This window comes from Molothrus aeneus, chromosome 9 (assembly GCF_037042795.1).
Source record: "Molothrus aeneus isolate 106 chromosome 9, BPBGC_Maene_1.0, whole genome shotgun sequence".
In the NCBI taxonomy this organism is placed as follows: domain Eukaryota; kingdom Metazoa; phylum Chordata; class Aves; order Passeriformes; family Icteridae; genus Molothrus; species Molothrus aeneus.
Genome location: NC_089654.1, coordinates 7,684,205 through 7,705,119, shown reverse-complemented (window position 1 = coordinate 7,705,119; position 20,915 = coordinate 7,684,205). Strand labels below are relative to the sequence as shown.

Below are 20,915 nucleotides of genomic sequence, written 5' to 3'. Positions count from 1 at the left end.
GTCCTTTAAAGCTAATGACCTTCTTCAGTCTAATAGTCCCCTTTGCTGACTTCTCATGTAACCTTTTATGAGTTCTGGAGTTTTTCAAATAGGGGTAACACACTCTATAAAGGTAAAGCTACAAAAATGCATCCTACAATGGTGATTTTATATAGCTGCCATGTCACCCCAAAGTGTTATTTTGTTCTGTTTTGCCCTTTTAGCTACTGCTTTTAGATTTCTTTTCCATTTTATGTTGGCCTCCTTTCAGAAGTATGTGCCATTCTAAGGTCTTTTTGGTTTCGTATTCCACCAGGAATGATGAATTTGAGCATGTTTATATTTATTATTACAGAATGTTTCTATGACAGGTGCATCTTCAATCAAGACTTAATCTTCACTAAGGGATAAATTAAAAAAAAATTGCTCTTCTCTTTCAGGCTCTTTGATTTCTTGCTTCCAGAAGATGTCATTTTTAAAGTGTATAAATGTGGTTTCTACATCAGTTTTAATCATGACCCTTAATTAGGCTCTGCCATTACATTCTTTGAGTCTTCATTGCTTCTGTGGCAATTCTGAGCATGACAGTAAAGTTGCTTAGTGCTACCATTCCATTTTGGTGTGAAATTTTAATGCACAGAGATTGTGGGATTTTTCAGTACTTGTTGATACAATTCCACTCCCTGCCTTTTTTTTTTTCCTTCTTTTCTTTTTTCCTTTTTGCTTCTGATCTTTCTTTGAACTGTAATGTCACTCCTCTGCTGGCTTGGTTTCCTCTGTTATTAGTGTATAATTTTACACTGCTATTCCAGTGCTGCCTGATTGAGATGCTATTATGTCAATATTCTCATTTAAAATCAGCATTTCACTTTACCCATCTTCATTGCATGCACTGGGCTAATTGTCCACCGGCTCTATTACTGCTATCTCACACCAGTAGAATAGCATGAACAGACATAGTTAGGTCAAACACTTGGCCAGCTGTCTCTAAATCATTTTTGAATACTAAGAGCTCTTTTGTATTAAATAAAAAAGCCCTGGCAGTGACTTTGCCCCAGTGTCTTAAAAGGCAAATGCAATCCCAGGAAAATTGAACAAAGGGCATGGTCCCAACACCTTCTGAAGTGGGGAAAATAAAATGGATCAGCTCATTCCAGGCATTTCCACTTGCATCCTGTGAGAAGCCCTGACTCTAAGAAGCTCTGGCAAGAGGCAGCTGGAATTGAGTGCTGCATTGTGCAGGAGCTCATTCTCCTCAGTGCTCAGCAGTTCAAATGCAGGCACTGAAGCAGATTTGGCAGTGACCTTGGCTCTGACCCACTTTATAGAAGCACTTGGGGAAGGAGCAGAAGCAAAGGGGGAGTTTTTCATAAGTGGCTAAAAAAAAAACCTCAAACTCCCGTGTCTCACTGAAAAACTGAGAAGGGGAGGAGAAACATGAAACCAGAATTACTGAGGAGGAGCTTAATGATATCTCCCAGACCCGAGGAAACTCTCAATGCAGCACTGAACATGTCAGCCACTCCCTGATTAATGCTACTTAAAATTAAAAAATCCAGAACCCTCTCTCCCCAATGCAGATGATAAGAGGAATTCAAAAGCATCACATCTGTAAGAATTAGAGAATGTATAAGCAGGAAGAGGATGCAACAGAAGGAGAAAAGAGTCCATGCTGAACCCCTCTTGTACACTCAGTCCAAGAAAAAAATACATGTATTATATAAAGGGAATGTTTTCCTCCATTGGCAAGGGGTAAATTCTTTGAAGAGATGGCTCTGATTCATCAGCAGGGGGCTGGCAGATGCCCCCAGAAAAATAGAGAACATGGCTGTACATCTTCAAAAAACTATTTTAGGAGACACTATTTCCTCAGAGGGATATTTGAGTTGTGTTCAGCCCCCTAGGCACATGCCAGGAAAATACAACCATGTTTTGATGGTAGAGAGGATACTAAAGCTTTGATGGATAATATTTTGATCCAAGGTAAAAGAGAGGAGTTTGACTAAAGGCCCTAAAGAGCCATGGAAAGAGGCTGAGATGCTGAGCTAAAACTAAGAAAGCAACACCATAAGTTCCATGCAATAGCAATAAAACACCTGGAAGAGAAGATAAGGTGTACAGTAGATCACTGCAAAGTGCAGGTCATAACTAACATGCCTGCCCCAAACAAACAGCAGCAGCACAGAGATTCCTCAGAGAGGCAAACTCCTGAAAAAACACCCAAAAGTGGTTTAGAGCAGTACCAGAGGTACTACACACAGACACCCCACGCCACAGAATGCAGGAATTAACACAACCTGTGGGAATATCAGAGTTGAGTAAAGGGACACTTATCTAGAGATATGACAGTGAACCACACATTAATTTGTCTGCAGTGCTTCATGCAGGTGTTTGAGTATCATGGAGAACAGCTTAGATGTGTCAGGTACAAATGAGAACTGGCCATTACTGTGTTGAAAAAAAGATTTTAGTCACATGGGATTAAAACATTTCATTCTTCTTTGTGTTATTGGTTTTACCTGAAACTGTTCCTATTCTAGATAAAAAAATTTCCAAAAGGGATGGTAAAAAAACTCCAGTCAACCAAAGAAACTACAACCAGTGTCAGAGATTACCACTATGAAATGATTAGCACAATGACTGAGTACAAACAGAGGGAAATTTGGTAGCTGTAGACACATTTCAGACTTGTTTCCTGGAGGCTCTGGAGTATTTGACAAAAATACAGTGGAGCATCATCCAGAGCTAGACTGTGAACATGCAAGTGTGATCAAAACAAAACAAAACCAGCCAAAAAGACTGTCTAGTTTAGATGAAATGTGATTTATAATTTCAAAATGAAGAAATTTTACTCAGCAAAAAATAAGACTATTAGCACTGGTTGGCCTGAAAAGCACTCCCTTCCTTGACTATCACTTTAACAAGGAGCTCACAGTTACAGGTGGAACTTCATCTAACAGTGTTAATGATTCCTAAAAGTTACCAGAGAAATTATATATTCACTTTTATATATACATTTATATTTATGAAGATTTACATGTTGAAAACAAATCAAAGGGAAGGGATAAAAATCATAGATTAATTGGAGATGAGAAGGAAATCTGTAGAGTTTATTGAGTGTATTCAACTGCCTCAAAAGGGAATTAACTCTATCTTAACCTTTTTCCAATAAATACCTCTCATAAAACCCTCCAGTGGCAAAGATTCAGCATCTCCTGCAAATAATCTGTTCTAGTGTAAAACCAGCTCTGCTATTTGCAAGTTTCTTTGAATATTGTGTGTGTTTAAAGGACTGTGGGAAGAAAGTTGCTAAGATCAGAAGCTGCTTCACCAGGTATAAACATAGAACATATTACTAGATCAAGAGAGAATGTTTACTCCACGAAGTAAAATTGTTAAAATTTCATGAAAGGAACTGAGGAGTTCTTCTGAACTCTCATAGATAAGATTGCTTATCAGAAAAATGATTGTGCACACCACCTTTGCTTCTGTCAGCAGATACCAAATTTATCCTTATTTAACAATGAATGGAGTTTAATGGGAATACTTCTATGCAGCCTATATGAAGAGGAATGTTAGCTAGAGCATCAGTAACTCTGATTATGCTGGTCCAACAGGAAGGTGTGAAATAGTTAAAATCCACAAGCTTTTGGTGGGTACATCAGACTGCTAAATTACAGCACTGAGAGAAAGGCTGTCCCTGCTACTGTTCAACAAAGAACCAAAATAAGAATGATATTTTCAAAATGCTGAAATTTACACTTCATTCAACAGGGACTTGCAAGAGAGAAGTGGTACAGGGCACTCCTGCAACACCAACAAAGTGGTACCAACACGAGCATTGCCATAGCAATGGACACAGGGCTATCACAGCTGAACACACACTGCATGAGCAGAGGGGATCCCTCCTCCAGTTTCAGGAGGAGAGAAATAAGAGGCAGCATGTTGGCCATTCTGCCTGAGAAGAACTCAGAATCACATATACTATATTATCCCAAGGATTGTTGGCAGATATGATGCCTGGCAATGGCTGTTTTGATGTTGGAGTGAAAACCATCAGGTACAAATGACAGCCCAGGATGTCTGATACTCTCTGAGTATCACTTCCTAGTGGGTTGTTAAAATTCAAGATTGAGTTAAAAATGATTATTCACTACTACTGAGTTGTTTAGCAGGAGAAAGAAGTGCAAGAGCTCTGCTAACAGCAAAATGGAGCCAGGTAGTGTGTGATGTTACAGAGCTCATTACCCTGTGTTAATCTGCTCTGACTCCCCATACCAGATGATGCAGACCTCAGCTGATCTGTTTGGCTCCAAGTGAGTTCTGAGCAACACCAAACCCCAACCCACAGCCTTTCCAAACATTTATTAACATCCAAACTGGCTTCAGCTAGAATGAGAAGGAGCTTATAATTTTCCAGTAAAATATTTTCCAGTTTGCTGCTCTGATTTATAACAGGAGCAGGGGAGATGATGAGGGAAGAGTTTTTGAAGAGAAAACAATTGCTTGCAGTCATTCAAATGTTAGATTAGAAAATGCTACTCGAGGGCTTATAGCATAAGAAGCCTAAATGTACAGTTTTGATGTGAAAACCTTGCAAAATCTGTTGTTGTACTTTACTTGTCAAATATCCAGTATCACATTGATGGTAATACTAACAACATCATTTCAGGAGATGAGTGGAAGCAGAGCCTCTGAGATTGACACACTTTACAGGACTGACAAAAATAAAATTTATGTCACTCTCCAAGCAAAGCACACACATCGTGGAGACCAGCTGCATATTTCTAAATGTGGAATTGTCTGGTGAAGAATGTGGCACTGCCCAAGGCAGAGAGGATGTGAGGCCACGAAAGCAATGCTGCCATTGGGGATAGTTGCAACCTGCAAAGTATGAGTTCCAGGATTCTAAGCCCGTATTTTGTGACTTAGTTTTCCATAAAAACAGAATGCCTCTCTCAAAATATGGCAGGGATAAGAGAAAAACCAAAAAAATCCTGACTTGTTTCACTGCAAAAGTTGAGGATAATGGGGAAAGTGGGGGTTTGGATGTGCTGCATGTGGAGCTGTCCCACAACACCACGGCTCCTGCACAGTCACAACTCCTCTCCTTGACTGTACACTCCAAATGGTGCTACTGGAGGTCTAGAAAAGATGTAGGCTGAACAAGAGCATTGGCAGTGGGTGGCTTAAATGGTGCCTGAACCAGAGCAGCACGAAGATGGGCACTGATGGAGGGACTTCATCAACACCAACACCCAAACTGCATCTTGGAAACAGCTGGGAAGTGACCTGGATGGTAAAAACACCTGCTGAACCTTCTGACAGCAATGAAAACACAGAACCAGAATGGCAGAATCAGGACGTGGAAAGGAAATCCGTGAGCACAGCCAGGGGGAAAAGATTGTACTCCTTGGCAGTGGGAAAACCTAGAGAAACCACCTGGCTGGGCTGGACAGTACAGGCAGCTCTGATGAGGGAGACAATGTGGTTCCCTTCATCTGGGAGCTCACCTGCTTCACACAGCACTCAACCTTCACCTTCACCTGTTTGCTGTTATCAGGGCTTATCAGCCACAAGCTGGAACTCAGAGATCAGGCCTTTCTCCCCAGAACAAGCTCTCTCTGCTGTCTTCCTGCAGCAGTGAGGGGCAGGATGTTCTGAGGATATTCAGCCCTAGGAGGACACCCATCAGCCTCTAAAGAAGGGTCTGAGGAGAGCTGGTAACACAAACCCAGAGGTCTGTATGTTTAATAACTTTGGAAGAAAGCAAATATATTCTCTTTCTGAAGAGGAACACCATCATCTGCTGAAGAATCCAGTTACATTGACTTACCAGCCTAATTCCCCTGTACTGCTTGCCCACTCAAACCTACCTGGATCAAAAGCTGGGCCTCCTCAGAGACACAGGAAGATTGGAAAATAATGATTTTGTTCAAAGCTGAGCCTGCACACAGGATCTTAAAAAAAAATCCTCAAAAACATAAAAAGGTGTCAGTCACCCTCAAACAGCAACCCTCCCCATGCCTACAGTATTGTGTTTACTCATCCTGTCTTATTACTAATGCTGCTGTCAGCAGACACCCCCAAAGCCCACAGGCTCCTTCCCTCCCTCTTTCCTGTCCTCAGCAATTGCAGATTGCCATCCTCTATCAGCTAATTCATCAGCCCTTGTGGCAGATGTCTGTGTGGTGGATCTAAAGGTTGCAGCCCAGCAGATGACTCAAGAGTTTCAAGCATGCTGGGACTTTCATTTTGCATAGAAAACTTTCAACCAGAATAGTATTAAAAGTATGCGACATCAAGCACTCCAAAGTCAGGAATGGATAAAGAAAGGTCAGTTTTGCAGAAATAATTTAAATTTTAGTACATACGTACATGACAAAGGAGATGCTAATTAAGGTGCACATCCCTTAAGTGGTAAGTTGTTTTTTTTCAGTTTTGGAAGGGTCTCTGGCTCACTCAGGGCACAAGGTGAACAGCATCTAGCAAAGGAATCATTTGCTTGTAGGACTCCAGCTTCAATTCAACAGGAGGTGGAAAACAGGCAGAACAGAAGAAATACAGAAGAAAGAACACAAAGTCAAGTGTTTCAGTGAGAGTGCCTGGGAGCCCTGTGTCTGCATTTTCACTTGGAAGGAGCAAATTACCTGAAGCAGATTCATCCCAAATGGTCAGTCACAGCCTATTCCTTGTCTCTTAGGTCCTAGGAGGACCAAAGGACAGAAATTGTCTATCCCAATCTTCCTTGCAGAAGCAAGGGGTAGATACCAGACAGTAAAGGTATCAGTCTTTGCTGAATGACATGAAACAAATCTGATCCCAGGCACCTTAAACCATCTATCACAAATGAGTAGGTGTGATCATAACTGCTTCCTATCCACACAAGGATGAAACATTTGTCTCTCACAGGGGTCCCTCCCCCAAAATAATCCACAGTTCTGCAATGCTCCCAGGGTATAGCAGTGAGCAGAACTAAAGAGCCTACGAGGAGATGAACAGTTCCATCTTCAGAGCAGGATCTGCACAGGGCACAGTAAACACAGGACAAGGCTGCACAATGAACACTGAAGGTAAAACACTGAGTAGCTGCTTAGTGTGTGGGAGTTTTCCTTTGGAGAACTTGGTGAGGGAGAGGTCTAGAAGGGAGAATAACGGCAGCCCCTGAGAGAAAAGGCCATATCGCAATGGCAACTTGCAATCTCCTTGCTCATGGCAAGTGGGCTGAGCCGGCAGAAAGTGCACTCAATCTGTTTTTAAAGGGTGCTGGAATGGCTCACATGAACATGCTTTAACAAACTGCAAACATGTTGGTTTAAACAATATATTCATGCACTGAGATCATTCTGCTACCTGCTCCAGCACAGACAGGGAAACCATCAACAGGTATCATCTGGTGGAGTGGTGGGAAGACATTGCTTGCTCGTGTATGGGCAGGCAAAGGGCTTGGGAACAGAAATATCCCCAGCCAGCAGCACATATCTAGAGGAGACTATCACTTCAGTCTCATCTGCAAGACTGATACCACTAGAAACATCTGAGACTCCATGCAGGTCAACATGATGGCACTGATCATCAGAGTTACTGTGTCAAAATCAGTGGAATGGAGATCAAAAGCTTCCTATTGTTTCTCATTTCTCAACCCACCCATTCCCTCCCAAGGGCAATATGGTCCTTAAGGAATCTGAAACACTTTAAAAAGAAAATAAAATAAGCACACTTTGTAAAACCCAGAAGAACAGTGAACCACAAGTGCTTTGGATTATTTTTATACAGTACCTACAGCAAACACTCGGCCTTGGAACACTCAGTGCTGGAATCACTGTAGCTGTGGCATTGTGCATGTGCCTCATACCCACTTCACTTATTTCTGTGTCACTCATCCTCCCTGCTCCAGAATGAACTTTTTTTCAAAGGAAAGAGCTTATCTCCCATGCTGCAGAGCTGAGGAAAAATCCTCCTATGCAGCAATATTTAAAACATGGTTTTATGGTCTTATGGCAGCTAATTTTCCTTAAGTGATTTAAGGGAATGAATACATCTAAAAGTCCTGCACTGAGCTGTTCTGCAATGCCAACATGAAGCCAAACTTCCCCTTGCTTTAAACAATCCAGTCTTCTGTGGACAGCCCTTCACAGCAGATCTTGTCTGCAATGGGAGGGATGAAGGTTATTTTTTTTATTACATAATTTCTCAGGGAATTGGGTTTTGCATTTCACTTCATTTTCCCCAGTGTGGGAAGACTTCAGATGGGGAGAGGGTGGCAGGACAGATGTGTTCAAATGCAAAATGCCTGATGTGACACAGTTTGACACCAGCTCTCCTGCAGCAGGTCACCTGTGCATGCAGCCAGCCATCCATCATGAAATAGTCATCTCAAAGTAACATTCTACCCCTGAAAAGCACCTAAAATTTTTAGCTGTCTGAAGGGATTCAAAGCAGGTTTTATTCTGGCACTCTGTCTTAATAAGAGCAGTCACTGCTAAATGGGATGGTGCATGGACAGTCCCATGGCACCTGGCTTGTCTCCCTCCCCCTTTTGTCCCAGCACTTTGGGTATGGTCTTTTCATACCAATATTACTGGGATCACAGGGACTAAGAATCTGATATTTCCTGAAAATAACAGTAATCCCATATACTGCATTGCATTGCTGAGCATTCCTGATACTGCCAGGAAGGCTGGTGTTGACAAGGCCAGACAAGAAGGTTTTTTTGGTGGGTAGCTAATTCACTAAGAAATGGAATTCTGAACAGCAACCTGAACTTTGCTGCGACTTTAATAAAAAAAAAATTCTAAAAAAGTACTTAAAAAAAAATTAAATAACCTTGAAAATTAAATGGTTAAAAGGGTCCCTTTTCTTTCCCTCAGAAAGAAATGAACTGGAACTGGTTCATCTCAGGTTGATCACTGGGGAGAGTGGGAGTCCGAAAGATGGAGGAAAAAAAAATTTCCATTTCAGATCAGCTCTCACCAAACAATTCTTTTGATTTTTCATTTTAGCCACCAAAGCAAATTAATTCATTCTTCACACACAGGACAGCTGGAAGCTACCAGAATTTTCAAAGATTCCTTAGAAAGGGATGAAGCTGAAAAGAACTTCCCCCTGTATCCAAGAATAGCTTTACTTTATTGACAGTGACTTTTAATATTGCCAGGATTTGTTGCCTTACTGGCTACAAGCACTTCCCTACATCCAGCTTTCTTGTAATGTTTAAAGACCTCTTCATTCTTGGAAAAAACTCTTCTTAAAGCAATCTGCATGCTCACTCAATTATCTAGAATAAAAATTATCTTTCTGTTTGGGGTAGAAAACAGAGGAAAGACCAGGCTGGCTCCAAAGCTCCTTTCTGGGCCTTTCCATCATTATCATCATCGCTTTAATAGAGCTCAGGAGCCTTGGTCAGAGGCACAATGCACAGTGCAAGGTGCTGCAGAAACTGAATAGAAAAACAAATTCTGTGCCAAACAATTAGTGGTCTAAGAAAAATATTTTTCATGCAATTGGATTCCAGTCCATATGTAACGCTCTTATCTATTAACCTATCTTCCTTGTACCTAAAAACTCCTCTGTACAGGTATTACTGGAAGATAAAAAGTCTAATTAAGATGTATTGGGAAAACCAGGAGTTAAATTAAAGGAGGTCTTATCCTCTACATGATGTAGCCAGGGGTAAGAATCCTCTTTCTTTATTAGCAAGGGTAGTCAGGTTCTTTTTCCCAGAAACAAAAAGGAAAGAAAGAAAAAACAAAAGGAAAAATTAGCAAAACTTCAGGGACTTAAAGATTCAAATTCCCTCTCCATTGTGAGAAGCAAAAAGAAAAGACAAATACCAGGAATCCTATAAGGAAAAAATAATAATCTATAAAATCTCCTCTTATTTTTTGGTAGTGATTTTTTCCTACCCATATCCATTTTTTTTTTCCCAGCAGTTTTTCTTAGGTGCCACGTTCAATAATCCTTCCGCGCTTTGATGTCAAACATTCAATAGCTGTCTGCCTCCCTCCCACTCCTCTTCTCCATATTCTCCTCAATCCATCTCCTCTGATTAGCTAAGATTTCACCTTCAAGAACACCTCTGCTTCTCTGAGTGAGCATGAGTGTGTTCATGTGTCTTTATATAATATTTGCAAACATTCTCCCCCTCCTGCCCTGCACACCACACAGCCACCACCGCCAGAGCCCCGGATTAAGCCGTGCTGCCATTCCCTAATTCAATTTGGGGGGCCTGCTGTTTTGAATCCTGCTCAGAGCAGCTCAACTGAATTCAGGCCCAGCTTTCAGAATTATTTCATAGTTAATCTGAGCTGAACATCATTCCACGCGCTTTCCCCACTTCTGGTGCTTCCTGTGGCAAAAGCCCAGCTGTTCCCTGACCTCCTGCAGTGGAGGGGTGGCTCCCCCAGCACAAGGGGGGCTCAGCAGCTCTGTCCCCACTCACCGGGTTGTTGTACATGTCGATGATGAGCTCCTTCACTCCGTGCAGGGTGGGGTGAGCCCACGGAGAGGGATTGGCCCAGTGCCGGTTCAGATCGAACCCCAGCAGGGAGCACCTGCACACACACACACACAAAAAACAGACACTAAAGAACCAGACATAGACTTAGCAGGGCTGTGGCCTCTCCTCAGATCAGCTGCAGAATTAGGGTTATATTCTGTGGCTGAAGTAGTTAAATGTTGTTCTCATGGGGGAAACAAAGCAAACCCTCCCCTGAGGAGACCTGCAGCAATGGCACCTTTCAGAAATAACATGGCCAGCAGAATATCAACAGGAACAGCTCTGGCATGCAGCCTCCTTCCCCTCCACAGCCTGCGCTCACTGCATCCTTTGCCTTTTCCCAGTCTGGCAGGCTGGCCCTGGAGCAGCCTTGCCTGACCTTGGGGTTCCCTTCTCTTTGGAGCTCTGGCTGAGGGTGTGCAGCTGTGAGGGTGATTCACACACTGCTCCACCAAACTGGACCTTCAGCCTGTCCTCAGCCAGGCTCTGACTCAGCAGGGCTCTTCAGAGCATTGTAATCAATGGCCATTAGGTTTGTGCCTAAGGGATTTAAAGCATGAATGTCATTGTTCCACTAACCCAGGGCCTCCGTCTCTTCCCCTCCTGCAATTGCCTACACAAAAGCTAGCCAACCAAACCAACAAGTTAAAATGCTTATTGGCCATCACACCCTGTAGGCATTGGAGCATGGATGCCACCTTGGCTTCTCCTTCCTGCCCTGGCTCAGATCCCTCCCAGGACACTGTCCTGACTTGGATTCTCCTGCTCACAGCCCCAAAGAGTACCATCCAAATTCTTTGTGAGGCCTCACTGAAACTCAGGAGGCTGCCAATAAGAGTGAGCACTAAAATTGAAAATTTGAAATTTGAAAAAGAAATTAGAAAGTTGGAAGTGGCACAAGTAGGAGAAGGAGGAAATCAGGTCCCTTGCCTGCTGCAAAGATCACCTAGAAAACCTTTGGCTACTGATACAGGCAGGAAGAGAACTGTGTCATCTCAAGCTAAGCTTGGGATGAGTTGGGTAAATTCTTGCTCAGGAATTCTGTAGAAGATCATACAAATAATAGAAGCCCAGGTAGAGATGCAATTTCTTCTACAGTTAAAACAAACAAACAAAAAAATCAACCTTGCTGCTAAGCCTTAAAGCTTCTTGAGAAAAGAAGAGCTTTCATTGATCCCATGTCTATTACAAGAATGTCTGTTCAGCCTTAATCTTTTAAACACACCTATGCAAACAAGAGATTCACTCCTGCAGTACTATCCTCTGACAAAAAAAAAAAAAAATCAAAAAAAAAATCTAACAATCTGAAGACCCAAAATATAGGTTTAATTGTCAAAGAGAAAGGAAAATAAAACTAACAGAGGTGAAATACTTAAAAAAGTGAGGGGAGTAAACCAGAGGATGAAATTAATTTCCAAACCTGATGAATAATTGTTTTCCTATGAACCAAAGGATACAAAATTAATGTGACACTCTTTTGTAAAAATTCCTATGGGTTTCTAAGCAAGCAGGAGCTGCTTTGCTCCTTGGGCTGACACAACCCACCCATCAGCTCTCTGGGAGCTCAAACACCCAAGTGCAGCTCTGCAGCTCCAACACTGCTGCCCTGGGGGCTTGCTGGGGTGCAGAAGCCACCTCCTTGTCATGGTAGCCACTTCTCTGCTCATATAGAACCCAGATGGATTTTTTTTCCTGGACATTTTAAACAACTACAATTCCACAGACAACTCAGAAAGTTGCTGCCATCCCACTGTACAGCATATTGTGTCAAATTTCTCTCTCTCTCTTCTCTTTGTCTGCATGTAAACTCTCTGCACTCAGCTCTACTAAATCCTATCTGCTTTTGAACTCATAGACATTAATAAAAACCTGAAGTACTTCCAGAGACGTAGGTGGAATTAGACCAGGATAAGATTGGCAGAAAAGCAGAATGAGAAGAATGAGTTTTTCATTTAATAAAAGCAGAAACTGCCACGAGTTTTACTGTATTTTGGCACAGTTTCCAAGAAAATAACATCCTTACTGTAGAAAAACTTTCTTAAGATCTCAGAATCTAAACCTATATTTATATAGTTAATATGTCACATTTACATTTTCTTTTAATAATATTTAACACTAGAGAAAATGAGCACACCATCAATATTAAATTTGGGGGTTGGGACTTTTGGGATAACTTTATCTAAGTCATACCCATAGAGAAAAGAGGTAATCAATACCTAATTTTTATGAGATCCTAAGTAAGACATTGTAATTTGCAGTATTTGGATGTGTCAGGAATGTCTGGTAAGAGATGAATCTCGTAGTTCATTTAAAACAACAAGAAAAAATTGAAAGTTGAAAATAGTTGTCTTTACTTGAAAAGACTTTATAAACAGAAGGAAGCAATGCTTAACAAACAAGTTATTCATTTGGGAAGCTCCTCTGAGCTCTGTTTAATAGGAATCCAAATTAATTTCCAAATATCATTTAGCTAGTCTTTGATGTGGTATATCACATATTTATCAATGTAACAACAATTAATTAACTTTCTGATGTAGGCATTACTATTTCTCTCCAGTCTGGAAACAGTGTAATATTTCCTCCCCGCCTCCACTTTTCAAGTCTTTTTTCTTTCCTTTTTGCCTAAAGACAAATTTGTATCTACCGCAGCCTCTCTTTATTCATCTGCTGCAAACTTGTGGCCTCTCTAAGGAAACATCAAGTTGTGTTCCTTGGTACTTCAGATTTGATTATTGACTCCATTACATGTAGAACTGTCTCCCAGAGCTCACGTATATCAGGACATGGCCAAAACACACGGAGAGCGTCTCCCACGTGCCCATTACAGATCCTGCATTCATTTTATTATCTTGCTCCCAGCTGATGTGATCTCCCTCATGGCTAATGCCTCCAATGCAAGAGCTTCAACAGGATAACTTTAAAATTGCATCTTGCACTGTTTTTTAATTCGTCCTCCCAGTCTTAAACCAGCTAATTTCTGGAGCACTTTGCTGCTGGTTCCACTGCTTAACTCTTTGCCTGCTGCTTCAAACACTGGGTAGGCAAAGTAGAAATACAGATATGCTCTGGGAAGAGCATCTCCATGGTGGGAAACAAGTGTGTCCTCCTAAAATAATACATAATCTCTCAATATTTGAGACCAGTTCTTTTACTCAGGGGGCAAGAGTTGTCATTTGCATCAATGAACTTCCTCACATGGCTCTAAGTGTTCCCCTAATTTAGAAAATGCCTCCAAATCTGCCCTATACAGATTAGATTTATTTTGTGCTGTAAATAAACTAATGTGTTCAGTATAAAATTAACAAGGCGGAAAAAAACCTAAATTATATCAAAGAACTGCTTAAGGATGCTCTTAGAAGAAGGACCCAGAAGACAAAAAATCAGGAAACATTACAGACTCCAAGAGGTACAAAGGAAGACAAAACCAGCTTCCTAATTAGTGAGGGTTGGAACAAGGGCACTAGAGGATATCCCAATCCAAGAGCATTACTGACCATGCCCATGAATGCTCTTATGAATGTGGCAGGTCACAATCCCACAGAGCCTGATGAGAATGAGGTGCTGGCACAGACTCTCCCAGGTTAGGAAAAAAAACAGTCAGAATAGATAGCTACAAGCAAACTAGAAACCTGCACCTATTACCTGATTTTGGTCTTCATTCCCACTGTAAAAACCTAGAATTTGGTCACATAGTCATTGCAAGAAACAATGACATGTATTTAATTTAAAGCATTTAAGCTGATAACCATTGTTTGAATTTTGGATTATGCTTGCCATAGTTTGCTAGATATACAGACCCCATGCTGTGCTTCTGCTTCGTGACTGAATGTTCATTTAAATCAGGTTCTGTGAATATTCTTGTTGAATTAGAATTTGTGTTTCACCAATGTTTTGCAGCCTTTTCCTGAAATTTCTCTTTTCTGTAAGTAGATAAATTTATTACAGTGTTTATAAATTTACATAAACACAGTGCAAATTCAGTCAAAGCAAATGAGTTTCAAAATTGCACTGGAAACTGAAACATTTTGCAGTATTCATCCCTCCCTACTTGGGAGGCAGCCAGATCTGAAGAGGTTACCAGCTCAACTCAGTAAAACCAAAGATGTTCAGACCAGCACCCAGCTTGCTGGGCAGTTCTCTGGACAGAAACCCTCTCTGGGACTGAACTCATCACTGCTTTTAAGGATTTCTTATGCAGCTGCTTTAGTGACAACATCCTGAGGAAGGATTTAGTACCAAGGCCCATGCTGGGTTTATTTTTCAGGGCTTCTTCCTATTCTTTCAGGAAGAAGAAAGAATCTCTTCTTCCTGGAATCCCCAAGTTATAGAAACCTCCAGGAACTCTGCCTTCCTTTACCTTCAGTTCCCCCTGCCCTGCTCGTTTTTCCTGCCATGTGAGTCTAAATCTCTCCCTTACAGACCCATTTCCACAAGGTGAGATACGGAGAATAATGGAGAAAAGGAGCTAAAGAAATCCTTTTTCACGCCATGTGATTTATTGCAAAGAGAACTGTGCACCCTTCCCTCCAGCTTTGTAAGGCTGCGTTGGTTCATTGGATCAGCCCCGGGTGAATCTCCAGATAATCTCCACGCTCACAAAGCCAGGGAGCTCCAACCCGCACGTGGCACCACCAGCAGGGTTAGGGTTTGGGGTTGGGAAGGCAGAGAGGAAGGGGGAGCGCTGTTTTCCTCCCTGCCAGTGCAGTGGGAGGGCAGACAGGGGGTAGCTGGTCCCTCTGGCTGCTGTCCCTTACAGGCAGTGGCAGCAGGCACTGCCATGGGGCTGCGGCAGGGATGGCAGGAGCAGGGAGCAAAGGCGAGGGCAGCACGCACAAGGTTTGCTTCTTTTCACAAATATCACCTCAAAACTGATGTGTTCTGTTTTACAAATCAGCTCCACACCTGCCAGCCAAGTCAGGTCTTCATTAGTGTGTGTTTCACCGTCTGGGTGCTTGGGGTTTGCCATTTTTGCATTTGCCTATTATTCATTAAAAAGGACTCACTCAAGCCCACATATTCTAAAGCAATTAGGTAGCAAGACATCCTAACGCTCCAGCTACAGAGAACCCCTGCTCTGAAAACTCCCTCCTCCTCCCCAGCTTTCTGCATTTTTAATTTAGAGCTCTGGAAACCTTCACAAAGGCTATTTAACAGAGGCACTGCAGTGTGCTCCAGGCAGAGAGCAGCATTAGCTGGCAGAGACCACACGGTGGAGTAGATGTTTGCAGAATGAGCTCTGCCGGGTGTACTGACATAATTTTAAATCCTACATGACGGTTAAAGATGTGTTTCTCCATTTTCTGTGTAAACAATGTTAAATAAGAATAAACACAAAGGGATATTTTCTCCTTCTGATGAATACATGCATTTTTCAGGGCTGGTAAGAGGTGTCACAGGCACACACACCAAGGAAGACACACGTCCCCTTCTGACACAGGCACACTCTGATCTTCAGGATATGTCTCAATTCTTGTATTAACCCTCCTTACACACCCCAGGTAATGCCAGAAGGATTCATGGGCACAAAGCAGCGTGCTGGAAATAAAAACCCATCCTGCAGGTAGGAGAACTCCACCCTGTGAGTGTGCCTGGTGTGTCAGAGGGTGAGATCCCCTCCCTAGAGCAGCTCACCCCAGCAGCTGTCCCAGATCTCTGTATTTTCACATCTGCATCGTGCCCAGCCCAATTTTCAGTGGTACAAGGTTTCCAGCACTTCCCCTGGGATGCAAGCCCAGCTTAGCAAAGCTCTCCCCTAGGAAGAGCCTGTCCCCATGTGTGGATCTCTCCAAATGACCCTGCAGGAGCCAGTCCCATCTGTCCTGCCCTGGGAGGGCTTTCTCAGGCTCCTGCTCCCAGCTGGATCTGAGTCACTGCCATGCCAATCTTGGGCATTCAGGTGTTTTAAACAAGTTGATGGCAACACCTACAGTGCTTCCATTTTAAAGCCTGATTCATTGTTTGCCCTTTTCAAAACCAAACACATCACTGACTTAATGACACAAGAGACAGGTTTTTTTCCAACTTTTGGATCCCAAAATATTTCCACTGTAGGCACAGGGCCTTCAGAACTCTCACATATATAGCCCATAATGCAGTATTACATAAACTTTTCTGATGTTGTCCAAAAGCCACCTGCTCATGGATCACAAGCTGCAAACCACTGAGAAAAAGAATTTTAATATGTGCTTAATTTACTGGACTCCCACCCTGTGAACAAGTCAAACTCCTCTGGGCACTCCTGCCCTATCTACTTGACTTCCCCACAATGTCCTAACAAATGTTTCCCTTCAGATAAGCAACCCTTCTTTAAAACATTTGTATTTTTTGTTGGTCTGACTACATTCCTGGAGGGGCAGGCTGGGTGAAAATAAGTGTTTCATCATCACAGTGGTTCACTTCTGGAGACATGGCTGCTCTTGAATTGTGCTCTTGTTCCCACTTCTGGCCTTCCTTAGGCTGTGCAAATAGGCACACAACACATCTCAGAATTGTTAGGGAATACTCCAGCTGTTATAGGATGGTATAACTCCATATTACACATCTCCTGTCCTGCCTGGCACACAAATCTGGAATTCTACTCACTTCTAGGAAGGAGTGAAGACACATCCTGCTCCCTGCAGTCCAGCATGAGAGGAACACCCCCAGAAGATGGTTCAGCTCTTACCACCAGACCCATTACACACAGAGAGCTGCCCTCAAAGGAGCCACACAACGCTGAGCTCTTAAACTTAGGACATTGCACAGGTCCACAGAGCCTTCCTTCAGCCCTGTGCTTGTCACTGTTGTGGCACAGCCTTTAACTGCAGGAGCACAGGGTGCTTTTCCACAGGCTCTCACTTTATTCTGTCACAGGATCCTCACGGGTCATTCATGAGTGGGCTATTCAGTATTTTGGCTTTTCCTTATTGTTCAAAATGCAACCCTAGGCTGCTGCTTACTGCATGCTACTCAAAGCCTGCTCCAAGGACAGAGCTATTCAGCTCTTCATGGCTTTTCTAAAGTGCTCAGGAGACAGCTGCTTTATAAGCACTGATGGACTAATTTTCCCAACAGCACTGGTACAAGAGGGGACCACATTGTCCCCAGTTCATAAAAGAGCAACTGGGACAAAAATTGGCTTACATAAGAGACAGCCACTAATTTGAACCATTCTATCTGAGAGACAGGACAGGACTTTTTTTAGGAGAATTTGGGTTTACATAGCATGTTACTCGTCCAGCACCTATCTCTGATGTGAGCTGAAGCTGACTGTATTCAAGGCTTCTCCATATCTCACAAAAATGGCACTGTCAGTGGACAGAATATTAGAAACATCGAATTTTGTCAGAGATCAGTAGAAAATGGTAAAGTATTACTGGATCATGAATGGGCTTTGGGTGGGTTTCAGTTATACCTTAATTCAGCCATTTTTCTTGGCTTTATATCTTGATACTGCTGCATTCAGCTGTGTCTGAGAACCTGCTGTAACCTGTGGTGGTTAGAGTTAGCACTGTACCTGAGATTTCTTTTATTCTCCTGAATAGATTTAAATGATTACTTTGCTACATTACAGGGTACCAGACTACTTCAACCCAGGACATCCTCATAGGCCATGCCAGAACTCAGCCAGAAATCATCCATCTCCATCATCACAAAGGCCTTTTCGTCTTGGATATCCTAAAGAAAGGGTTTGGCCTGATCCCAAACTGACAAGAAGGTGTGTGCTGGCCCTCAGGGAAGCAGCACAGGGCTGGCAAACTGCTGGCTGAACCCTAACAAGCAAAGTTTAACTCCCCAGCACCAGAGCACAGCTGCTGGCTCCCTTTTATAATGTTTGCTAACACGCTCTGACACACTTAGGTACTTCTCACTCCCATACATAGCCAGAATATTAATTGTATTCCTGCATAGTCTTGCTGCATCTACAAATTGTTCAGCTTGAAAGTGACTTTTTGCATTTATAAGGATGCATTTATTTTGGGTTGGTGGGAGGAAAGGCCTATTTGACTTTCCCTGTGCTCTGGTCTGCAAGCAGCCTTCCCCAGTTGCATGGGCCAGCAGGAATAAATGTCATCAGGAGTTAGAGCCAGGCACATCCCCATTTGCCAAACACTCCCTTTACCACAACCAACTGGAAGTTTTACAGTTGTGTGCAAGCCCTGAACAAAATCCCAGTTGTCACAATATAGGAGAGGGACAAGTGACACAGTGGTTCACTCAGGGTGACACCGTGAGACTGTCCTGTCACTGCCTCTTACCTAACTTAGGGCACAACTGCAATGCCTCAGTTCTTCACTCGTAAAAAAATAATTATAATCCCTCCATGGTGTTTGGAGAGGGAAATGCATGAAGGGTTATGGAGTGTTTTGGTGATACAGTGATGGGGATATGTAGGTGAGGGTCCATAGTGACCCAGGGTGCCCAGGCAGCTGCAAAGGAGAGACCTTTATTCCAAAAAAACAGGCCTTTTAAAGCCTTGTTATCAGCTCCACAGTTTTAAATCATAGCAAACATCATTCAACCAACCACCACACACCAGAATGCGTACACACAATGGTTACACAATATGTTTTTCTACCCCTAATTCAGCTGAGCCCCTTTCCCACAGTCCCTTTCTGTCCCTTAGCCAAAGTACTAGCCCTGAGCCAGGGTTTTACAAGGCCTTCCCTTAATGTTTTATATGCAACAGGGTTTTATTAGGTTCTCCAGATGGAGATTAAGTGATCTATGGAATCAAAGAAAGGTTTTCTGACAGACCCTGAATTTTGTTGAGGTTCATTTCCAACAAGATTGCACAAGTTTGTACTTAACAAACAATCCTGCAATGCCTATAAGAGCATTAGGATAAGATAAGCATGAGATATCCCAGTCCAGTTTTTGAGAAGCATTCTCTAAGGGTTTGGATGGAGAAAAGGGATTGTGTAGGGTTGTGCTGTTGTATCAGTGAACATTCCCTCCTGTTTCTTCTACCCCTTACCACCTGTAACTAAAGATATTTTCCTCTCAAATCTGTCTTTATTCTCACTTTAAATTTCAAGGTTATCTGGCCCACTGGGTGTGTTACATATGGCTGTCCAATTAAAGAGAGAAGATTAACCTTATTCTATTAGATTATTTTAACACCTGCCAGGTGACTACTCTGCTTTAGTAAAGGGCCAATGTGACCAAATCAGTTAACAAAACTCCTATCAAAAAATCTAAACCCAAACAAAATACCACACCAAAACCTCCAGATTATTCCATTTTTGGAAAGTCCACCAGAAACTGAGAATGTTGCAAGTGTTCTTCCCAGAATCACTACCATAATAAACTAACATTTCAAAGCAGAAATAATACCAGTGTTATGTTTGTCACATAACATTTCAGAAGATGGCAAAGAAGCTGTAAAGTCCTGCTCTGTCTCTGATTGCAATCAATAAAAAGCCCAGATGCTTCAGAAGGGAGTTAAATCAGGCTGAGATTTTTCCCAATCACTTGTTAATTTAAAGGGCAGAGTTTTACCACCTGAGCTTCTCTGTGTGGTGCTGCCTCAGCCCAAACAACCCAGAGAACGAGGAACTATTTGACAGCATGGTGGTCTCTGGTCCATTTCCAATTCCTACCTCAAATCACTTAGGCTTTAAATTGTCCACAGTCCCAGCAGTTGGGCACACTGTCCACCCCAGAGGGGAAGAGGCCTGGCAAAGAGACATTTCTCATGATGCTCCATGACCCCTCCTCTTCCTAACTCAAAGCCACATGAGAGGGATTTGGTGCCATCCCATGGGACATGGGTCACTTGTCTGATTTGGATGCTCATTGGATGCAGAGGAACAGGAATGTAAAGCACTCAAAGTGTGGCTTCCATCAAAGTGTGGCTTCTATCCATCACTGCAACAAACCAGCAGAATGTGATTTGATACCAAGGCAAGCTGAAACTACACATTTTGGTTCCTGAGCACTGAAACATCTTATTGCAATGGATAATGGTGCAATGATAGATTAGTTTGAGAATCCTGATGAGAATGTTAGAGCTGAAAAATTTAAACCTTCAGGGATTCAGAGGTGGTTCTTTTGTTTGGGGGGTTTTTGTTTGTTTTTTGGGTTTTTCTTTTTTCTGTTATGCCTCAAAAATAGGTGCAAATGGGTGTAAAATTGTCAGAAAAATTTATTATTATACCCTTTTCTGAGATGTATAAAAGAATGCAACAATTACTAAACGCAGGTAACTGTTCAAGAAAAGAGGTGAAGATGAAACACCAGGGAAAATGAAATCTTCTGGTAATTGTTATACAGAAAGACCAGGAAAACGTTCAGGAGGAAGTTGATCATGGAAGGATTTGGGTTGGAAGAGATATTAAAGACCATTTAGTTCCACCCCCTGCCAGGGGCAGGGACACCTTTCACTAGGCCAGGTTTCTCAAAGCTCCATCCATCCTTGAGCGATTTTGGGGATGGAACATCCACAGCTTTCAACCTC

General features: G+C 42.4%; 1 protein-coding gene across 2 annotated transcripts in view; it reads right to left on the bottom strand.

Annotated features, from left to right (window-relative positions):
• Positions 1-20,915, bottom strand: part of LOC136560179 (BEN domain-containing protein 5) — an 883,159-nt gene that overhangs the window by 132,609 nt on the left and 729,635 nt on the right. For both annotated transcript variants that reach the window (XM_066555873.1, XM_066555874.1), the window contains exon 9: positions 10,421-10,532. In XM_066555873.1, coding sequence (XP_066411970.1) covers positions 10,421-10,532 — 112 coding nt within the window. The remainder of the gene's footprint in view (positions 1-10,420; positions 10,533-20,915) is intronic.